The sequence below is a fragment of the Cuculus canorus genome, chromosome 4, assembly GCF_017976375.1.
Source record: "Cuculus canorus isolate bCucCan1 chromosome 4, bCucCan1.pri, whole genome shotgun sequence".
Lineage (NCBI taxonomy): Eukaryota > Metazoa > Chordata > Aves > Cuculiformes > Cuculidae > Cuculus > Cuculus canorus.
The window spans coordinates 27,731,189-27,752,155 of NC_071404.1; the positions used below are offsets into that span (position 1 = coordinate 27,731,189).

General features: G+C 38.5%; 1 protein-coding gene across 3 annotated transcripts in view; it reads right to left on the reverse strand.

Annotated features, from left to right (window-relative positions):
- GABRG1 (gamma-aminobutyric acid type A receptor subunit gamma1) overlaps positions 1-20,401 on the reverse strand; it is a 57,558-nt gene extending 37,157 nt beyond the window's left edge. The window contains exons 1-2 of one of the 3 annotated variants that reach the window (XM_054066106.1): positions 20,133-20,401; positions 5,408-5,556 (exon numbers count right to left, since the gene is read on the reverse strand). In XM_054066106.1, the coding sequence (XP_053922081.1) occupies positions 5,408-5,556; positions 20,133-20,224 (241 nt within the window). In that variant the 5' untranslated portion in view covers positions 20,225-20,401. Of the gene's footprint in view, positions 1-5,407; positions 5,557-19,930; positions 20,059-20,132 lie in introns of those variants that run through there. The other 2 variants (XM_054066108.1, XM_054066107.1) reach the window with 2 other exon arrangements.
- Positions 20,402-20,967: the final 566 nt, after the last annotated feature.

Sequence of the window (20,967 nt, forward strand, 5' to 3'; positions counted from 1 at the left end):
TCCCCTAAATCAGTGCTTTACTATGCAGAATCTCTCACCTTGAAATACAACCCACAGGCTTCCTCCTCAACTTCCTTTATTTTTCCCTCTCTCAAACTTTGTCTCTCCAGTTTTAATGAAGGAACAAATTACTACTCTGCAGATACAGCTTCTCCCCTTCCAACAGTCTTTGTGTCATCTGCCAACTCTACTACAAAAATACATTGCTGAAATCACTCAAAATATCATTATTCATGATCACGACTTCTGTATGAGACCCCACTACAGACAGCCCAACCACTGATATGTCCTTATTAAAAACTAAATTTTGAGATCTGTCAGTAAGCCAGTTTTTAATGTGAGCTGTGAGTAAGCAGTATGTGATCTGCCACAAGGGCTCTCCTGTAACATGCCACAGAGTTCAATTTGCCTTTTCCATACTGCCCTGAGGAAGATTATTAGAGCTACTAAGAGCCAGTGAAGAAAATGAAAATCTGCCTCTGTTGAAATTATTTTAATTGACCCAAATGATCCAGAGAAAGATCCAATTCAAGAAGACTGGAAGAGGCTATTTTGTTATCTTAGTTCTTCTGTATTGTACAGAGCAAAGCACTTCTGTGAATTCAAAGAAAGAATTCATTCTTCTCATGTTCTTCAACTAGAAATGATACAAATCCATGAACATAACAAATGCTGAAAGAAAATACATTTTTTATATCCATTTGGCATCTGTATAGTTACTATTGTTCACCTACTGTCCACGAAGAGCTAACAGAGAAAGATGGTTTAAGAAGATGTTTCTACAGAGAAATACTTCTTATTTTACTATAAAAAATTGCTATCAGCCTTGAAAACACAAGGCAAAACAGTACTGTAAACTTACAGAAGCTTCTAAGAAAGAGGAGAAAGAGATATAGCATACTTTAAATATTTATTCTGAAAGACAGTATGAACCAGACTGCAGTACATCAAGAAGGTGAGAAGACAGCAGATTGCATAACCAAGAGAGAAAGAGAAGAGCACCAAAGGGCATCTGCCCCCAACGGATGGTTCATCAGCTCCTATTGTCTGATATAGAGATATCTACTCACGCTTTCTGATTTCCTCCTTGACACCTTTTATTCACTAGACTAAACTTCTTACAGTTTAAAAGGTGTGACTGGTATCAAGCATCATCTATCACAAGCATATAGCTAAGGACAAACTTGTCCCAAGAAATGAATATAGTAAATAAGCGACACTTGTGTCTGGCATTCGCAAGAATGAACTTCCCAACAATCAAAAAGATCTGGAAAAAGGGTCTCTGAGCATTCCTGCACTTCTAGAAGGGATGATGCTGCATAACCATCAGGCATATTCTGAACCCCAGCTTGAGTTCAAAATTATTTTGAAAAATGTTTAATCTTGATTAGAAAAATCATAGTGATAAAAATCTACCTGAATCGTTGACAAATTATTTTATTAATTGCCCTTGCTATCAAAATTGCCTCTTTTTCAGCCTGTATTTATTCAGGTCAAACGTTCAGCTTTTTATATTTGAAATATCTCTCCCTACTACATTGAAGAGCTCTTCCTATCAGATATTCTCAGTTTATAAACTCCCATCTCCTGACAGAAATTACTATCATTATTGTAGAAGTGCAGAACACTACATGTTTTATTGCTTAATAAAGTTCCCATAGTTTACCACAATTCCCTATTTGTGAATGAAAGTCTAAGATATATCGCCTTTTATTATTATTAGTAGTAGTAGTACTTAACATGCTGTTTAATAATTTAAACTAAGACTATTTTGATAATTTCATCCAGGCTTATTTTCTTTGATAATGTTTTCAATAACTCCTCATTAATTTCCTAAAGAAGCATCTCTTCTAGGTGATAAATCAGTTATCTAGCAAATAAATTAGGTGACTACTACATTCGAGAATATCAGAAGCCTTCAACCTGTAATAGTTTTTAATGGAATAATACATATCTCACCACCAGTTAAGAGTATTAGTTACATGGCTATTGATATTGAAAATACAGCCTCAAGTGTCTACAGCAGGCTTCCAGCTCCATCTCTGAAGTTTTTTTCAGAGTGATTTTGATGAAAAGCAAAGCCCTCCTCTCCACACTAATTCTTCTACCTTTTTATTTAAAAGAAACTGATCTTTAGCAAATACTCCTGCTCCACTTTTATTATTTCCATTCTCTTCTATGCAATGCACACATCCAGTACCTTTAACATTCACTGCATATGCTCTTTCACATCTCAATTTCCTTCAGTTTCTGCAAAACATTCTTCATCTCAGAACACACACCTCTCTAACTTTACCTGACATATTCCTGTTTGTCCAGGATTGTTACTTTCCTATCTATATCATCCTTTAATCAATGCTACACTAAGACCACCTGGTAAACAGAACATCCCCCAATATCCTTATTTTTCAGAATCAGTGCTTCCACTAGTCTCTTGAAAGTCCACTTTTTGTCCACATATCCTTTATATTCCTAAGTACATGACTTGTCACATTAATGCACTGAGATGTAATTGCTTACACCCATTCCCTGCTCATATGATTATTGACTATTTTAATTAAACTTTCAGATTGATCAGTTGTATTTCACCCATATAATACGGGATACTGGACATCAGACATAGCTGGAAAAAATGGACTGTACATTAAAAGGTTAATATTAACATATGAGTGTCCCTTAGGTGTAAGAGATGGAAGAGCGTGCAGCCAGAAATTTTTCCTTTAAAAAGGAATGTGGAAAAATAACAGCTAGTTTGATCTAGGACTGAAGCTAAAAACAGTGTGCTTATAAAATCAGGGAGTCAAAATTTAACCTTACAGTGAGAACAATACTGCTTTATTAATATATTAACACTTCAGTGTTGTATCTGTAATTAAAGAGATTTATACTACAGGCAAGAAACTTCATCCAGTAACTATTACTTCACACTGAGCAGATGGTTCTTTAATACTAGTGCCTTTATGCTCCAAAGACCTCTAGGTATAATACATAAATTGAGTTAAATACTAGTAAGATTAATAAACATAGCAAAGGGTAGCAGTTAAGAAATCGTTACAACTCACAGATACTTGAATAAGAAAAACAAAATGACTGTGTTTTTTTCTACTAAATTTCAGTATTGCCTCTGACATTTCAGTTTTCATTTGGCTCTCCTTTACCATCTCCCTCAACGAACAGCATGTTTAACAACTAAATCCCTTATCTCACTCTGGATGCTGAAATTCTGTGTCAACATCAGGAAGAAAACAAAATTCTGCTCTGCTATTCAAATTCAAAAAGTTCAGGTTCAAACCAAGAAATGTTGCTTTTGTAACTGAGTTTTGTAATTCAATAGTAAAATTGTTCTGTGGAACATTTTTGCTTTGAAAGATAATTAGAATTCCAGTTCAATAACCTTGTTGTACGAGTACTGACTTATATTCTGAAGATGTGGAATGTGACACCAGATTTTATCCACATAATTGAAGCAGACTAAGATGGATGCACTGCAGCCTGATTTTGGTTTTCTACCTGTTAAATATTTGCTGCAGTTCGCAAGCAGCTTGGACAGAGAACAATGCCTTTACCTGAAGCTCGAAATTTCACCTTATATTGTTCAAAATTTCTGTTGTGTGGCACAAATCTGCAACTTCCGCCCAGAAGACAGTCAGTCTTAATATTCGTTCTCCTGGCAACAAAGTGAATACTCTTGAATGTCTCTTTTTTTGCATCCAGCTGATATTCGTGGAGCTCACATTTTAATATGTTGGATGGAGGCAGGTCTCAGACAGTAAAGACCAACCTGGTACAAAAGTACTGCACCAAGAAAATGAATAAGAAAAAAAAAAAAAGGAACACTTGTGTGACAGAGGATAGAATTAAGTGTCTTCTTTCAGGAACTGATTTTTGGAATCCAAAAAGTTGCACCCTGAGTTACTTACAAAAAGGAAGAGCTCTTGCCCTATCAAGACAGTACATAACCATTAAAGTGAATATAAGATTTACACCAAACTCTTCAATGGCTGTCTAAATAAATATGGCATGTCAGAGGAAACTCTTCTTCCTCTATTTTCCTGCTATTTATTTCTAACTTTTATGAGGAGACAACAGAAACAGAATTCTTTTTTCTTTCATTCCCACCTAATCATTAGAAGGAATTCTAGTGGAAAGAGTTTATTCTCTCATAATCTCCTTGCTGTGCATTGCATCAAGCACTCAGAGAAAAAAAAAAGTAATGCTATACATCTGTCACCCATGGAGAATTTAAGCAAAAATATTCTGGAAGACAGTTATCATTGTCTAAATATTTGCAGCAATTCAGTTAGATGAACATGGAGAAAAAGATAATAAACTTCAGGAGAAGCACATATAACTGTATTATGACAGGGAAAGTAAAACTGCTATTCATCATCTTCAGGTAACAGTCAACAACAAAACAGAACTAAGAAATTTGGGGAAGAAAATAATTTATCCCAAGCTGATAAAACTTAGTTTGAGATTGCAAGTCTCCGTTCTACTGCGTAAATGAAACAAGTTCATATTGTATTTTTTATCATATAAGCAGCTTACAGACTTACATGGCATTCCTTTGATAGGCAATGCTAAATATTTAACAAATAATTATGTCTTCCACCTTTCCCTTCACAGCTCAGGAAACAAATTCTGAGAAAATTAATTATTTTTCTTAGTTAGTGCTAGCACGCGTGTGGTAGACAAAAGCTATCAAGGTTTCCTGTATTGTATGTTTTCAGCACAAGGATCTTCCAAATATTTACACTAAACATTTACATGCAAACTGATGCATTGAGTATTGAAAGACAAAAATGACTTTCTACTAGCTGCAGACCTTGACTATGGTAATGCAGTCTTCCTTCCGATATTCATCTAGAAAACATATAACCCTAAGTTATATTTTTAGATTCTTATGAACTTTTTCAATATCTGAACTAAAGGAAAAGGAGAGCTGGGTTGAGTTAAACTTGCTCAAAACTCAGTCTTACAATGTGTTTTCTACACCAAGACTAAAAACTTCTAAGAATAATTCTTTAATAAATGCCTAAAGAATAAGGATAAAGTTTTTAAATAACTATAGCTGGTTTATACCTACAACTCTTTCTGTCAGAATATTTTTGTTAAAAAAAGCAAAATATAATTGCCCTTTAAAGATTTATTATAGATTGCTGACTGTCCCCCAAAAAGAAATACTTTGTGTAAGAAAAAGAGATTGTAAACTTAATATAAAAATTCTACTCTTGCATAGAACATTATTTCTACAACTTTCAGAAAACCACTGTTTTTTATTGCTGTTATGTTTAGCTTGTTATATTACATTTTAAAAATTGCACTAAAGAGATTCTTGCCATCTGTGATGAAATGCAGGTCATTTCTGGCTAACTTCTTCTGTTACTGAACTATTTTAAGGGCTTACCCCCAATGTCTGGCCGAAGCTTATTGTCATATCCTTGAAGTAAGGAGTCCAGTATGTGAGTTACATCCCCACCATGAATCTTTGGTGCCAGGACCCATGTTTTATTCACTGTTAGATCTTCATCATCTTCATCATCTGCTTTATCTGCTCTATGGTGCATGAATGAAAAAAAAAACAACAAAACAAGGTTAGGTAAAAAACAACCAAAACTCAGCCAGAGAAACTAAATACACAAGAAGTGAAGAAGAAACTGACATAACAATGAACACCATCTGAAGTGCTTTATAAAAATCCAAATATTCCAGTGCCAACAGAAAAAGACAGACCCTTATTTAAAACACCAACATTTTGTTTTATGGCAGTAGAGGACATAAGCTAATAAACATGTAAAGAGATGCATAAACACACCACCCATACAGAAAAACTCAAGCCATGAGTCAAACTGACAAAAGCAGCAGCCAGCATGATCCTACTGTCAGCCTTTTTTCCTGTTTTAAAACACAAAATGTAATTTCCATGCTTCTCCTTAAATATATTCCGGTTTCAAATCATGGCACTAATATTTCCAAGAAATACTTAGTTATGGCAATAGATAAATCTTGGTGTCAAGAACATTATCTCCTTCATAGTTGCCCCCATTCCAGCTAGGATAGAAAAAAAAAATAAGACTTGTATACTTACTGAACTCCATCCAAATTTTAAGAAAGCAAAGAAACACTACTTCCATGTGCTATGAATAAATACTCAAAGAAGCTGCAGTCGTGTCAATTATATATCTGCATGTATACATGGTACAGTTAAAACACCATACCACTCTTTGCAGTTAAGAAGATCACTTGTTAGCTGGCTATTTTATCAAGAGCAAACAAATGCACAAAGAAAACATATACACTTTCATTCATTGACTATATTTTAATGAGACACGCAGAAATATATAGTTTATCACTAACTCGTTAGAAAAAAATACCCTGGTTGCATCCGCAGATTCACCCAGGTATCACCAAAAGGTCAAATAATGCCTGGAATGAGTTTTCTTTCCATTTCAGTCAAATGAGTGTGGACTTAAGTATTTCTCCAGTGCTTAAGTTTGCAATCTCTATTACTCATCCAACTTATTTCAGGAAATTACTATGGGGTTCCAATCAAGCAAAGTGCATCAGACTGATAGCAGTAACTGACAGTCACACAACATATCTTCACAAATGGACACTGGCTAGCAATTATTACAGAGCGTGTGTAATCCAAATAAATCAGTTCCAATGTTAGCATAAGCACAGATACTCCAGTAAAGAAAGGAATTAAATTACTATCTTTGTAACAATTTGTATTGTACATCAAAACTAAAAATGTTACTGCTATATTACCAGAAAGAGATTTCAGGGTTTCTAAACTGCACAGATATACACTACCCTCGAAACTAAGGATAGAATTTTTCAGTAAATTTCCTGCATGAATGAAGATGACCAGCACATTCCACTTCAGACAACATTAATATCTTCAAGGGGAAAGGACAGAAATAGTTAGGAAAGCACAGAGATGGAGTGACACGCACAGCATTTATTGCACTGTTTTGCAGGAATGCACTAGAACCGTCTGTATTTCTAAGACCTTGCATCAGCTCTCAGATATCACTAGCAAGTCTCACTGAAATCGAGACTATCATGGCTGTGGAAACCGCTTGGTGGTTTTGGCATTTGGGAAGCGCAGTAGGGAGCTTGCCACAGCTCAACAGGTTCCCAGAGGATGAACAAAAGGCACTGCTTGGATATTGGGACTTTCATACCTAGCTTGCTGCAAACAAGTTGCAAGAGTCTACTACCGCTGAAAGTAATATGCAATCTAAATACAAGGTTCACTGACAGTTTCGCCTGTAACAGTCTGGAAAGTGCTTTCATTATTTTAAACTGGAATGCACTGTAAAATACTTATTCTTTACTGCACTACATAGACATTACAGAAATAGCAGATATTAAATATTTAACATTTCCCATTAGCAGGATCCTACTAATGGGAGTGCTAGAAGAAGTAGGAAGCTAAGTTTTGTAAATGTACACTCCTTTTCCCTCAAAGCTACCTATTGCCATGTCTTCCATGTTTCGTTACCATGCAGCTTTTTTCAAGGTACTTTTGGTCTGTTTGTACTTTATGTCATCTAATTACTATATAAATTAGCTTACAGCTGCTAAGTTTGCAGAGGCAATCCCGGACTTTCCTCAGGGGCATTAAGGTGATGATGAGTAAAATTTAAATTTATAAGCAACTCCCTAGGAAAGAGATGCACCCACTACAAACCTGACCTTTTCGACATCTTCTTTTCTTCCTCCAACCCATAAACAGCAGAAAGTAGAGCAAAATTACCAGAGTTCTGTAAAGATACAGGGCACCTGCCTCTCAGGATCAGCCCAATTATTTGCAGAGAATCTGAAATGATGACAACACAATTTTGTCCTGCTTCAATATTCTTTCTACATTGCTGTTAAGAACAGCATAGATTTAGCAAAAATTAAAAGTACAAGAGGTCATGCCATTCCCATGTAAGGAGAGCTACAATCATGATACCTCCACTCACAGTCACTCAACTATCTTGACTTTTATAAGAGTTCTTAATTTTATTTATAGATTCATAGGATAACTCAGGTGGGAAGGGACCATGGGCGAACTCTAGTCCAGCCCCCACCTCAAAGCAGGGCCAGCTCTGGAGCGGCAGCAGGTTGCTCAGGGCTTGACCAAGCTTAATCTTGCACACCTCCAAGAACAGAAAATGAAACACCTCTCTGGATAGCCTTTCTCCACTCCTCTCCTTTCTGCTATCTGCCATATTTAAATAAACATGAAACCAACAAGAAAAAAATACAAATACCTTTCAGATTTTCACTTTCTGTCTTCCTTGACTGGAGGACCTCTGGTCCTCCTCCAATTCTAAAATTCTCAACTACAAATAGGTATACAGATGTGGACATTGATAGGTTACAGAAAGCTATTAATAATGCAATTCCAGTGGGAAAGGGAAAAAAAACATCCCAACATCCAACAGCTTTTCTACCACTAAGTAAATCTATTTAAAGAGGTACTTTCATTAGAAGGAACATTTCTGATTTTATCTAGAAAATATCATACTCAGAAAAAAGTGCCAACTGGCAGAAAAGAAATACAGTAGACTTCCATACTAGTACACTAGATTAACAAGAGCTTGTGGTTCCCCAGTCCATTAGCCAAACCAGCAAAGGAACCAACACAAATAAGAAATTAATATAATCAGTGTGGAGAAACCAGACCATCATTGTTTTACACAGTGAAAGGAGCTATTCTCACTCTCTCTATATCTATCTTACTGGCTTTTTCAGAGATGATAGGCTGTGATTAATCTATCTCGCTACCAGAATATCATCCTTTCAACTCTTCTTTAAAACGTGCCCAAGACCACTGAGCATGCAATAAAGATTAACATCTCTGCAATGCTGATGGCACTCTTTTCTACACTTCTGGTTCTGAAGCCATAGCCACTGCCACACAGCCGCAGGACTGAGCTGAGAAAGGAATAACGCTGTCTGGGAAAAGGAAGTGACCAGAAAATATGGTAAGTCTTTTGTTTGCTCTCCAGTGAAGCAGAGCACAGAATACCTGTCAATTTGAATTCCCAATCCAGATGTTTCTGGGGAAGTTGCACAAAAATCCTCCAAAAGAGCACCTAGACACATGAAGGCAACAGGACAGACACTGTGTATGTACTCATTTCTAGGAATCTGAATTACTAACCTTTATCAGACTAAACAGATTTGACTCACTCTGTTTCAAAGCTAGAAACCCCTCCAGAATTACATGGTCAGCAATACCAGCTGAGATGGTGGTACTAGGATCTAACTGAGGTTGCGAGATCATGTTCTTCCAAAAAACACTCATTTTGGAAAACAAAATGGTTCAAAACTGTTGATATTTTACCCAAGTTGCAGTGTCTCTCATACTGCAAACCAAGCTTTTTTCCCTGGGCTTTGGAATGAGGCAGAAGGAAAGACAGAAGACAGATAACTTCATTCCAAATCAGAAAACAAAATGTTAAATCCGGGTATGTCATTTAAATATTTAGCAACAGTTGCCTTGGGCTGAGCATTTTTTTAACACACACATGGCAATTGTCAACTATCTCCACCTTCACTTTAATAGTGGCACTTTCCTCTCTCTCTCACAACCTCAGCAAGAGAAGCACACTTAATTAAGAGGAATACTTTTCCTTTCCAAGTTAATCTAAAGGTTATTTTACTATACACAGAACATAATACTTGATCCTCTCACCATTTACTGTAAAATACACTTTTCTCCAACAAAGTTCAGTTGGCAGGTCTTTTTCAGAATGCCTGGAGAGATGATGATTTAGAAGCAAAATACGATATCAGACAGTAAAAAATTAGAAGAAATATTAGAATTTCTTTTACAGAAAGAAACATTTGATTTTTAGGATAAGCTACATAAAGATCACTTACTATTAAATAAGTCAAGCTTTGTTTAAAGAAAAAAAAAAAGAACAATCATAGCACTAACAGAATAAAATCTGGTACCTCTGCTGTTCAGTTCCTCTAATGAAAAGTGCTGGCTCCATATTCAAGTGTTTAGATTATCTGACTTGTGATATCTTAATACATATCACAAGCAACAGGTGATCAAACTCTTTTGAGCCATTACAGCTTTGAAGTACATCTCCGTAAGATATGAAAAATTTTCTCCCACACACAATAACTTCAGTACAATTAATTTTAGTCCCAAAAAGACCTTCGCTTAAAGGCATTATCACACCTTATCTCATAAAATGATCTTCAACATCTGTGATACTAATAACAAAAACTAATCTGAACAGAAATTACTGAACAATACAACCAGATTTAACTCTGAACACTTCATAACAGTACAACCTGACAGCAAAGAACATTTATAGAAATGCAAATTTTTAATCTTAAGAACAACAGGTATTATTAAAGATGTATTCCAGAAGAACAACTTTGCTCTCCTCTAAGTCAACTTTCAGACAATGCTACATATTATTTGAAATTACACTGCTCAAATTTGTTATTAATTCAAATGGCTTTTAGAGATCTCACAAAAATCATCATCTGGACTCAAAACATCACAGATATTCTTTATCCAGCTATCCTCTCATACAATACAGAGTTCATCTACCCATACCAAGTTGCTGTCCAGAAATCAAGGGAACGTTTTCCTCACATCTATCCAAGTACAGGTAATTCCCTGTATCGGTTTGCAGCTGATGGATTCTCAAACGTATTCAGTTTGATTATTACAGTGATCACAGTTTGACCACCTTAGCTAAAACAGCTCTTTACCTCCATATGCAGGCACAAAAACATTTTTCCCAGTTTTGTAGACTTGGAGACAAGTACTTGGTTTTTCATCCCCCTCTTTTACGCCATATAAGACAGAGCAAGAACCTTGCACAATTAAGACAGTAACTAAAAAAAAAAAAAATTAAGAAAACTCCAAGCTGATTCTTGCCATTTTCCACACAATCATACAATTTAGAAAGGATCTTAGGAAGCTAACTTCTACTCAGAGGAGGGCAAATACTGAATTCAGACCAGGATACTTAGAGCTTAGTCCAGTCGAGTCTTTAACAATTTCATGGACAAATACCTAGCAACCTCAATGGACAACTTGTTCCACTGTTTAATTATCCTCATAGTGAATTTCTTCTTTATATTTTTAGTTTGGATCTTCCTTGTTGTAATTCATCACCATTGTTCTTCATCTTCTTACGATGCAACACTGTGAAGACCCTACCTCTGTCTTCTTGATCACTGCCCTATAAGTGCTGGGGGCTATCATTGCATTCCCCTAAAGCTATTACTTCTCCAGGCTAAACAGAGCAAGTCCTCCTGCCTGACCAGCTTGGTAGCCCTCTGCTGAGCTCTTTCTGCTTTAAACCCAAAACTAAATGCAATATCTAGATGTGGTTTCACAAGTGCTGAGCAGAGACAATCATTTTGCTCAACCTCCTGAGCGTGCACAAGGTTACACAGACCAGGAGGTTCCTGGCTGTCTTTGCTGCCAAGGCACCATGCTGTCCATCAGGAACTCCAGGTCCTTTTTGGTAGAGCAGCTCCCCAGCCAGCCAGTCCCCAGCCCGTGCTGCTGAGTGGGCCTTCCCACCCAGGTGCAGGACCTACCACTCATCCTTGATGCATCTTATAATGTTCCTGTCAACTCATTCCCCTAACCTCTTCAGCTCCTCCTGAATAGCAGCCCTACACACGAACAATTGAACTCACTAAAAACAATCTTTCAACATGGAAAAGAATAAATTGTCTTCAGGAAAGGCAAAGCTAATACTGCTAATTCTAATGCTCTGAGCAGTTCTTGTTCCACCGAGACAAGAAAGGAAATAGGACACACTTATCACTACTCTCTCCTCACAAGCATTTCAAGTCCTGATTATAAACTTGCAGAATGTGTTGTCTGTTTTCTTTTGGCTTACAAAAGCCGGGTAACATGAATTGTATCACTCACATTTGCAGTGTAAGTACACCTCTTCCTCTGTTCTGAGAAAATTATTACTACAATATGTTAAAGAAGGTTTTTGTTGAGGGAAGTATTTGAAAATACCCATTATCTTCAGTAAATAGGTCCTTCCTTTTTTCTAGTACAAACATTTCTAATGCTAGCTGAAAAACTGTAAGGGCCCTTATGCCAATTGTATTTTAATCTTGGGCATCATGAGCATTTTGTTGCTGCCAAATTTTTTGACAAATATATATTCACCTTTCTCTACAAAACGTCTTCTACGGAAAGCCTTCAAGTCATCGCATGCAGCAAAATATAAATTATATGAGGAAGATAAAGTGCCTTGATTGAAACTGAAGTGTAGACATACTGAAATTCTTAGGTAGATTTGTTTCAATGTATTTGAATGAAACCTAGAAATGTAAATTGGTAAATCTTATCTTCTCAGCTAGTGACTTATACCTTTTTTGTGGGTTTTGGCTAGACCACGCAATCAAATAACTAAAACTTAAACAGCCATATTCCATTGTTCATCCAGACCAAACAGCTGGGAATAAGTGAAGATTCAGAGAACAGACGATAAAAGGATGCAACAGCAGCTTATACAGCCTAAGTATATGTAACAGAAAAGAGATAAATGGAATTTCATAAGGATAAAATATCCTCAAACTGCTAAGGAAGGACATAATGATAAAAAGACATCACCTCTTTGGATATCTGAAACATGTACTAACCATAGTAGAATCAGATCTCCTGGGAGTTTCAGACTAGGATCATCACACAGACAGACACACACAAATCCATGTCAGCATCCCATTCAAGAGACCATAGATCTCTATCTACACTTGACTGACAAAAGGTTAATTTTCATCAAGTTCAGAATGAACTGATATATTGTTGATGGGTTAAGTGCTTTGGATCTAAGAAACACTTCCCATAGTGGAACTAGACTTACTTAAAACAAACCTAACATAAGTGAATGTTGAGAACCATAACCTCAATAAAAAGCATTCACCCCAATTAAATGCCATCCCACAGTCACTATAACAATCATCAAACTGCAAATTCAACTTTGTTAGATTTCTACTTTAAAACATCACTTGCATCTCAAGAAAGATATAAAATAAGTTCTCCTTTATGGGGCGTTTTCAGTATGTTAAGCTGCTGATATTTCAACATATCAATGTGTTTGTTCTAACACAATTCATTGCATAATCATAGATTTATAGAATGGTTCGGGTTGGAAGGGACCTTAAAGAACATCTAGTACCAATTCCCCCTACTATGGGCAGGGACATCTCCCACTAGATCAGGCTGTTTGAGGCTCCATCCAACCTGGCCTTGAACACTTCCAGGGATGGGGCATCTACAACTTCCCTGGGCAACCTGGTCCAGTGCCTCATCATCCTCATTGTGAAGAATTTCTTCCTCATGTCTAAATCTTCCCCTCTCCAATTCATAGCCATTCCCCATCGTCCTGTGATTACATGCCCTTGTAGAAAGTCTCTCCCAGCTTTCCTGTAGGCTCCCTTCAGGGACTGGAAGGCTGCTATAACGTCTCCTCAGAGCATTCTCCAGGCCGCACAACCCCAACTCTCTCAGCAGAGAGGCAAGGCAGAGGTGCTCCAGCCCTCTGATCATCTTTGCAGCCCTCCTCTGGACCCAAGGGTTCCACATGCTTCTTATGTTGAGTGTTCTAGAAATGGACACAATACTCCAGGTGAGGTCTCACAAGAGTGGAATAGAGGGGCAGAAACACCTCCCTCAACCTGCTGTCCACGCTTCTTTTAATGCAGCCCAGGATACGATTGGCCTTCTGGGTTGCAAGCGCACATTGCCGGCTCGTGCTGAGCTTTTCATCAACCAGTACCCCCAAGTCCTTCTCCGTGGGGCGGATCTCAATCATATCATCCCCCAGCCTGTACTGAAACCATGGATTGCCCCAATCCAGGTGTAGTACTTTGCACTTGGCCTTGTTGAACCTCATGAGAGTCACACAGGCCCACTTTTCCACCTTGTCCAGGTCTCTTGGGCTTTCATCCCGTCCTTCTGGTGTGACAACTGCACCACTCAGCTTGGTGTAATCTGCATACTCGCTGAGGGTGCACTCGAAAATAAGCTTATTTGAAATACTTCCAAATTCTGGTACAGCAGATATCAGGCTCCTCCCACAGCAGGCAAAGAAATATGTATAGACTGTAGCAGCAACAGAACCAGAAACTTGAACCAAACTGTACACCATAATTGTGGCACATAGGTGAATCCAGCTTAAGATTAGAGAAAAAGCCACATAATAACAATAAATAGGCAAAACCAGCATGTCCACAGAGAAATACGGTGAATGGGTTCTACTGAAATTTTTGTGTAACTATAATTTAATATAGTCCATAGGCAATTATTGATTAATTCAAAGGTCAATGAAATTAATGTATAATGTACAAAGAGGTGAATATACTCCATAAGGGCTACTGTAAATACCTAAATCACATAACAAAAAGCTTGCAGTATCTCTCTCTGTAAGCAAAATTATCTCTTCTCTGCTGTAATTTAGTGCATATTTTTTCCTATAAAGTATTCCACCTCTTGCCAGATGGTGACTAAAATTTATGCCTGTCATACCTGTTCCCTGCTGGATGCAACCTGCAGGCCACAAGTTGGATGGTGTTCATTGACAAAAGAATCTAATATGTATGGGTCCAGAGCTCACTTGCAGCAAGCCTGATACAATCCAGTAAATAGTCAACAGCTGTATGCTGGTGAGATTGAGTACCTTTCTCCACCACAGAAAACACTAGTCCTTTTTAAAAAAAAAAAAAAACAAAACAAAACTACATAATTTACTCTGCTATGGAAATACGGCATTGGACAGTGATGAAAAAAAATTGTCATGACTTATAGTGGCAGACAGACACCTAAATTAATACTTATTACTATACTTTTTCCTTATATAAATACCATCCAGCTGAACTGTATTCTGAAAGATAAATTGGACCATAAAATTACATTAATAATAATAAGACTTAATAATAATAAGACTTAATCCCTCGTGGTACACTAGCTTAAATAAGAAGAAGACCAAATTAAATGAAAGGGCTAACAATCTGTTTAAGACCATAAATAATTTAATCCATGGGGGACACATATCACGTTACCTCAGATCTTTCCTATTCACTATGCCTGTCTGTCTCGCTGAAAACAAGAAAAATAACTTCAAGTAAATTTAGGAATACAGAATTAACCATGCACACCTTACCAGAGACGAATGCAGTGACACAGAAAAGGTTTTGAGAATCAAGGCAAAAAGTCAAAAGAACACGAGGTACACCAGAGCAGTACCGGAGCTAATCCTTGGACAGAGTATCTCAGCAGTATGAAGCAGTAGTAGGGAATCAATATTCTGTGTGTATCTGCCATTAATGAGGCTAATATTTATATAATCTAGCCATTTTTGAGGTCTGTTCTTCAAAGAAAAAAATGGAAGTGTTTACAAATTGCTTATACAAACAATTCAATATTTTTGAAGAAGTGTAAGTAGCTCGGTTTGCTTATCTGAAAGAAAAATATAAGCTGCTACCAAGTGGTGTCTTAAACTACGTATACCAGGGAACTACTTCTAACAGTAGTTAGCAGGAGTGTAGGATGGGTAAATCAAATTCAGCGGAAATTTCTGCTCTGCATAGAGGTTCTCCATTTGTGACACATTCTTATAAAACTTTAACTTTGGTGTAGAACATTCATCCCACGACAACTGTTAGGTATACCACTACACTGCAGCTTATCACCGAGAGGTGAGAAGGTTTCTCTGACCAAATAATATACAACATATCATGAAAGACTGGGCAGGAAAGAGAAAGCAGGAATTTTTCTGACCAAAAATCTGATTTCTTTAAAAATCTTCTGGATCCTTTGAGGTGCTCTGAGTTTCTTCAAGGCACAACTTGGCAGAGGCACACGGAGCAAGGAAGAGCTTTGGTGACTGGTTTTCCTGTGGAAGTGCAGCTGGCTGCAGACCACACCATTCCTGAAGTGCCACTGCAGCCACGGGTCTGCACCCTGAGGCTGCCCTGCAAAACCAGTGGTATGAATCTGATTTCCTCACAGAGAGATGGATACGGGATCTAGTGGCTGATCTAGCTGTAACAGGTGGTAGCGGGTAAAAAATAAAAATCAGGCTTTTTTTCAGCTAGCATAAGCAGACAGGAGGTCCACTGGCTGGAACCCAGAAAAACCTCAGACTAGAAATACTGTACAATACTTCATCGGATTCCCACTCATCAGGGATTCAGAACAGTTATACTGAAGCAACAAGCAACAAAGCTGATGCAGAAGCAAGGGTAAATTCTCTAGTTTTGTTTATTTTGATATGAGACTGGATTATCACAACAGATCCTACTGATTTGAACATCCCTCAGTGAAAGCATACTTTATTTCCACCTTTGCCTTATCACTGAGATTTCTGTCTTCTTTGAAGTAAGTTCTGTTCTGGTTAGCTCCTGATGAACTTTCTAATCTCTCCACTTACCTCTAACAGTTCAGCGGTTTTGCATGATTTACCACTTTTAAGTTCTGGTATGTAGAATCAAGTTTTTGCACAGGCCAGTAGGCCACTGAAGTCATCACACTATTTTCAACTCTATTAAAAATATTTGCACATGTAAAAATGGAAAATCAGGACTTCCGTGTCATCTCCAGGTTAATTCAATTGCATCTGAATTACTCCTTCCAAATCATCACCATTCAAATAAGTGGTTAAGAAATAAAAGGGTCACTACCCTTTGAAAGGTTCCTTTCAGTATGCAACATACTGTCATTTATAATTACTGTTTCTCTCTGCTGCTTTTTACCAAATAAGTTATGATATAGTTTTTTACCTAAGTACACACTCAATTCATTACGCAGTGCAAGAAAAGGCTATGAAGGTAACTAAACAAGCCCTAGTACTCTCATAAAAGTTGTTATAAAAACATCTGCCCATCTTGGTAGGTGCCCACCTTTGTTTTTCTGAGTCCATTTATGTAGTCTTACCTACTGGCCACAGAAACTAGGTGTTATATTTGACACAGATTATTACAGTTTCTGGACAGCTTCAAATAAAAACTGTAGATCCCTGAACCCTCTTGTAAATTACTCTGTGGCCAGACTTATGCATCCATAAAAAAGCTGACCAAAGTCAACCAGTGCTTACATGTGACCTTTTCTATCCAGCTTGGAAAGGTTTGAATTGGTAGCAAGCGTGGTCTTATTTAATATCAGGCATATTTTAAAAACCATAAAGTTAAAAATAATTGAAAATGTAGTTCAATTTCAGAGCCTTTTTTGATGGACTGACATAGTTTGAAGATTTCCTTTAAATCCACTGTAAGAAAATTATGTGCAAAGAATATAAGTATTTCTCAGAATTTATGTCTCATTAAACTTTATACTAACAACATCAAAAAAGAACTTTTAATTAAATAAACCATATTTTAATAACAAGTTCTCCACTGTGACATCACAAACAAAGCACATAAGAGTGAGGATAGTAAAGAATAAACACAGATGTTCAAATGAAACGGTAAATCACTATTATCAAGCATTAAGAAACCCATGCTGTTATGACAGGCTTAACTCTGATCCAGGAATTTATATGAGAAGAAAACGTAGGCCATATTATATAAGTATTTTCCTAAGAGATACTTTGAAATGGAAAAGCAAATATCAATTGACGTTTACACCTGCTGACAGTTACATTGCAACACAGCATTAATAATTGCTTTTTAGAACATCAGGTGACAAAACTAAAGGTAGGGTATGCCCAAAGTTAAATTAGCTTGCAATATACTGTTAGGGATGCTGACCAGCACATACCAGTTAAAACAGTATAAATTAATAGAAATGTTACAGTTATGCTGCACCTGTATTGTTAGGACTATGGCAATAATGTTAATTATATTGTCAGCTCTTATTCTCTCCCTATGAATTATCTATTTATTTGAGATCAACAAGAATAATGGGTTTGCGAGCATTTAGGACTGCAGTGACTGCTGGGTAATTACTCTCTTCCTGCACATACCTTACAGAAAGGCTCACAGTCTAATTCCTGCTACAGAAGAGATGTCAGCTCTTGGCAAAAATAGTCCTTCAAAACACTGACTCAGGAAGTTACATCAAGTACATTGGCCATTTTGGTCTGTTTGTGGTGCATGTTCTGAACTGGGGGGAAAAATTTGTTTTAAGAGGCAGAGTTTAACTGCACCAAATCCCATTGATGAAGGAAGTTTGGTCTACTGTCATACTACAGCTTTTGGGGCAATACATTAAAAGAATAAGCTCAGTTGGCTCAACTTCCAAAGCCCTTGTTTAGGCCTTAGCTCCATTTGTTATACTTGAAATACTTTACTCACACTCCGCACTAAGTATTTTGTGTACAAATGCATACTAGAAGTGATGCGATTTGCAGTCTTTTAAAAGTATGTATTGAAAAGGTGGGTTGAAGTCCTGCAGTATCTTTCTAGATAAACAGCCAGAATTGGTGCAGCCTGGTCTATTATTGAGAAATGCATTACTTCCGTGTTTTAGAGTGAATTTCAAGGAAAACCTTGCGCTGAACTACCAAAAGGCATCCAAAGAAGCAGAAAAATAGTACTTCCATTCTACTTTGTGTCAGGTTGCTAAAGGGTGCTAGATCTTCTGAGCTCCCTGCAAACCCCCCCGAGTTGTAGTGCACTGCATACCAGAGAATCATGATCTCAAAAACATGTCAATTTGTGGTCACTCAAAAAAAAAAAAAAAGAAGAGAGACAAGAAAAATCTCTCAACAACCACCATTTTCCCCTGTAGCCTCTGAGTGAAAAGTAAACCTGAAAATAGTTGCTTCAGATACATGGATATTTATACCAAAGGTTCCATTTTATTTATTCTGGAACACAAATCAATGCATGTAAGTTACCTTTTTTCTCACTGAAGACTGTTAATCAACTTATTCATAATTGCTACTGTTAATGAGATGTATAAAGAATAACATAATAATCTACGCCTAGTCCTGTAATTACAACCACACTTTGACAAACAAGAAAAAAACCAACTTTTTTTTAGCTAGTCTTCCTTCTTTGCAACTAAGTCTTTGAACTGATAAATTAGCATGCATATTCTTTTCTCTCAAACCACCTGATAATTTCTTTCATACCTTAGGTACAATATATTCATTAAGAAACATTCTGAGGATGCACAGCTGCACTGGTATAATTTCCATCAATGCCTTTGAAAAAATGTTTCCATAATATGCCAAGGTTTTAAAAGGCACAGATTAAGAAAAGTAAAATCAATGATGTTTCTAAGTAGAATAACACACAAGCCTTTGCAAGACAAGAGATGAGCTGCGATCAACACACTTCACACAGATTGATAAATCATTCAGGATGGGGAAAGGTCTACAGCCTGGTGAATTTAAATGTTTAATAGATGTTATTTTTCCAGCTGTTCTACTATACATTTGGTATATGTTCTCAGAATGCGAATTTGCTCCGTCATTAAAAAGAAAGACATTGGGGAACAGTCAAACACCTTTTCGGTACTGCCTTACGATTTTTAACGAGAGCACAACCTGTGGAATTATTCACGTTACCTTTTACTTATTAACAGACTTCAACGATCAGATTGCTTTTTGTTGAATCGTGATGGGTACTAATAACACGTTTACACAACGGCAGCGAACTGTCAGAGCTCTTGAGATCAATTTCGCAACTCTCCTTTAGAACGCCCGTCTCTAACTTGTGGGACCGGCGGCTGCGGCTCCCCCGGGCTCGGAGGCAGACGCCGCTGCCTCGCCGCGGGGGGAGCGCAGGGACAAAGTACCAGCACCGCCCGCAGTGCCCCCACGCTCCCACCAGCTGCTGGACCAGGCTCTTCCAACGGAGCCATCAGCGCCGCGGCTGCTCGCCAGCCGAACTCCAGCCTCCTCCCGCAGCAGCTGCGAGAGCCCCATCCCCGCCCGGGGAACGCGTTCTTTAACGAGCCCCGAGCCGAGCCCGGACTCACCAACTCGCTCAGCGAACAAGTGGGACGTGGCAGAAGTTTTACTTTGCTCGGCAGCCGCCCCGCAGCACCGGGACCTTTGGGTTTTTCCGAGTTTGGCGATGCGCAGCGCGCCCCTGTCTCCCGTCCCCATGCCCGAGGCTGGGCGCGGGGAGCCGAGCCCCGGCAGGAGGTGCGGCCGGCGCGGGGCTCCCGCCCTACTCACCCGCTCCCCAGCCGCACGGTCAGCAGCAGAAGCAGCAGCCGAGCCCCGCGGCGGCGGCCCCAGAGGGGCGTGGGGGCCCCCCACGCATCCATGGGCGCCAAGGCGAGCTCCCTTCCTCGACTTTTCTCCGGAGAGGCTGGGGAATAGCGACCCTGCCAATCTCACCGTCCCCCCCCCTCCCTCCCGGCACACGGCTGGCAGAGGGAGGGGAGGGGACGGAGGGGAAAAGGGGGGGGGAATAAAACACCCAAACAGGTAGGAACCGAATCTACGAGGACCGAGCAACTCGCCCAATAGGCTCATCAGGTTGCTCCATAAATTATCCTAAAATCTGCCTGGCGAATCAATCCGTAGCAGAGGCGGAGCCTCCTTTACTACAAGGAAAACATGCTTGGGAGAAAGGGTGGCATTCATTCGAGATTTTCTCTAAACGGGGAAATAAAATAATCTCTTTTTTATATATATATAAAAATATACGTTATACATACATAAAATGTTCGATATCTTTTCAAAGCTACACGTATATATTTTAAATATGTTTTTATTTATTTTTTTAAAGCTACTCAGAGGGCGGTTTGCCATCTGTGAAGCAGCCCCCCCGCCCTGCCGAGCGGAGACCCGCAGCCGGGAGAAGCGCCGCGGGCTGAGCGCGGACACCCGCGGGAACTGCGCAGCCCCGCGTCCTGCATCACCGGCTTTGGGAAGGGTGTTTCCAGCTGCGGGGAAGGGGGTACCCTCCAACCCAATCGTCCATCCCTAGAAGAAGGGTCTCTCCGCTCCAGCTGCGGTGTGAAGTGGTGCTAGAGGGAGGCGGCACGCTGGGTGCGCGAGCGCA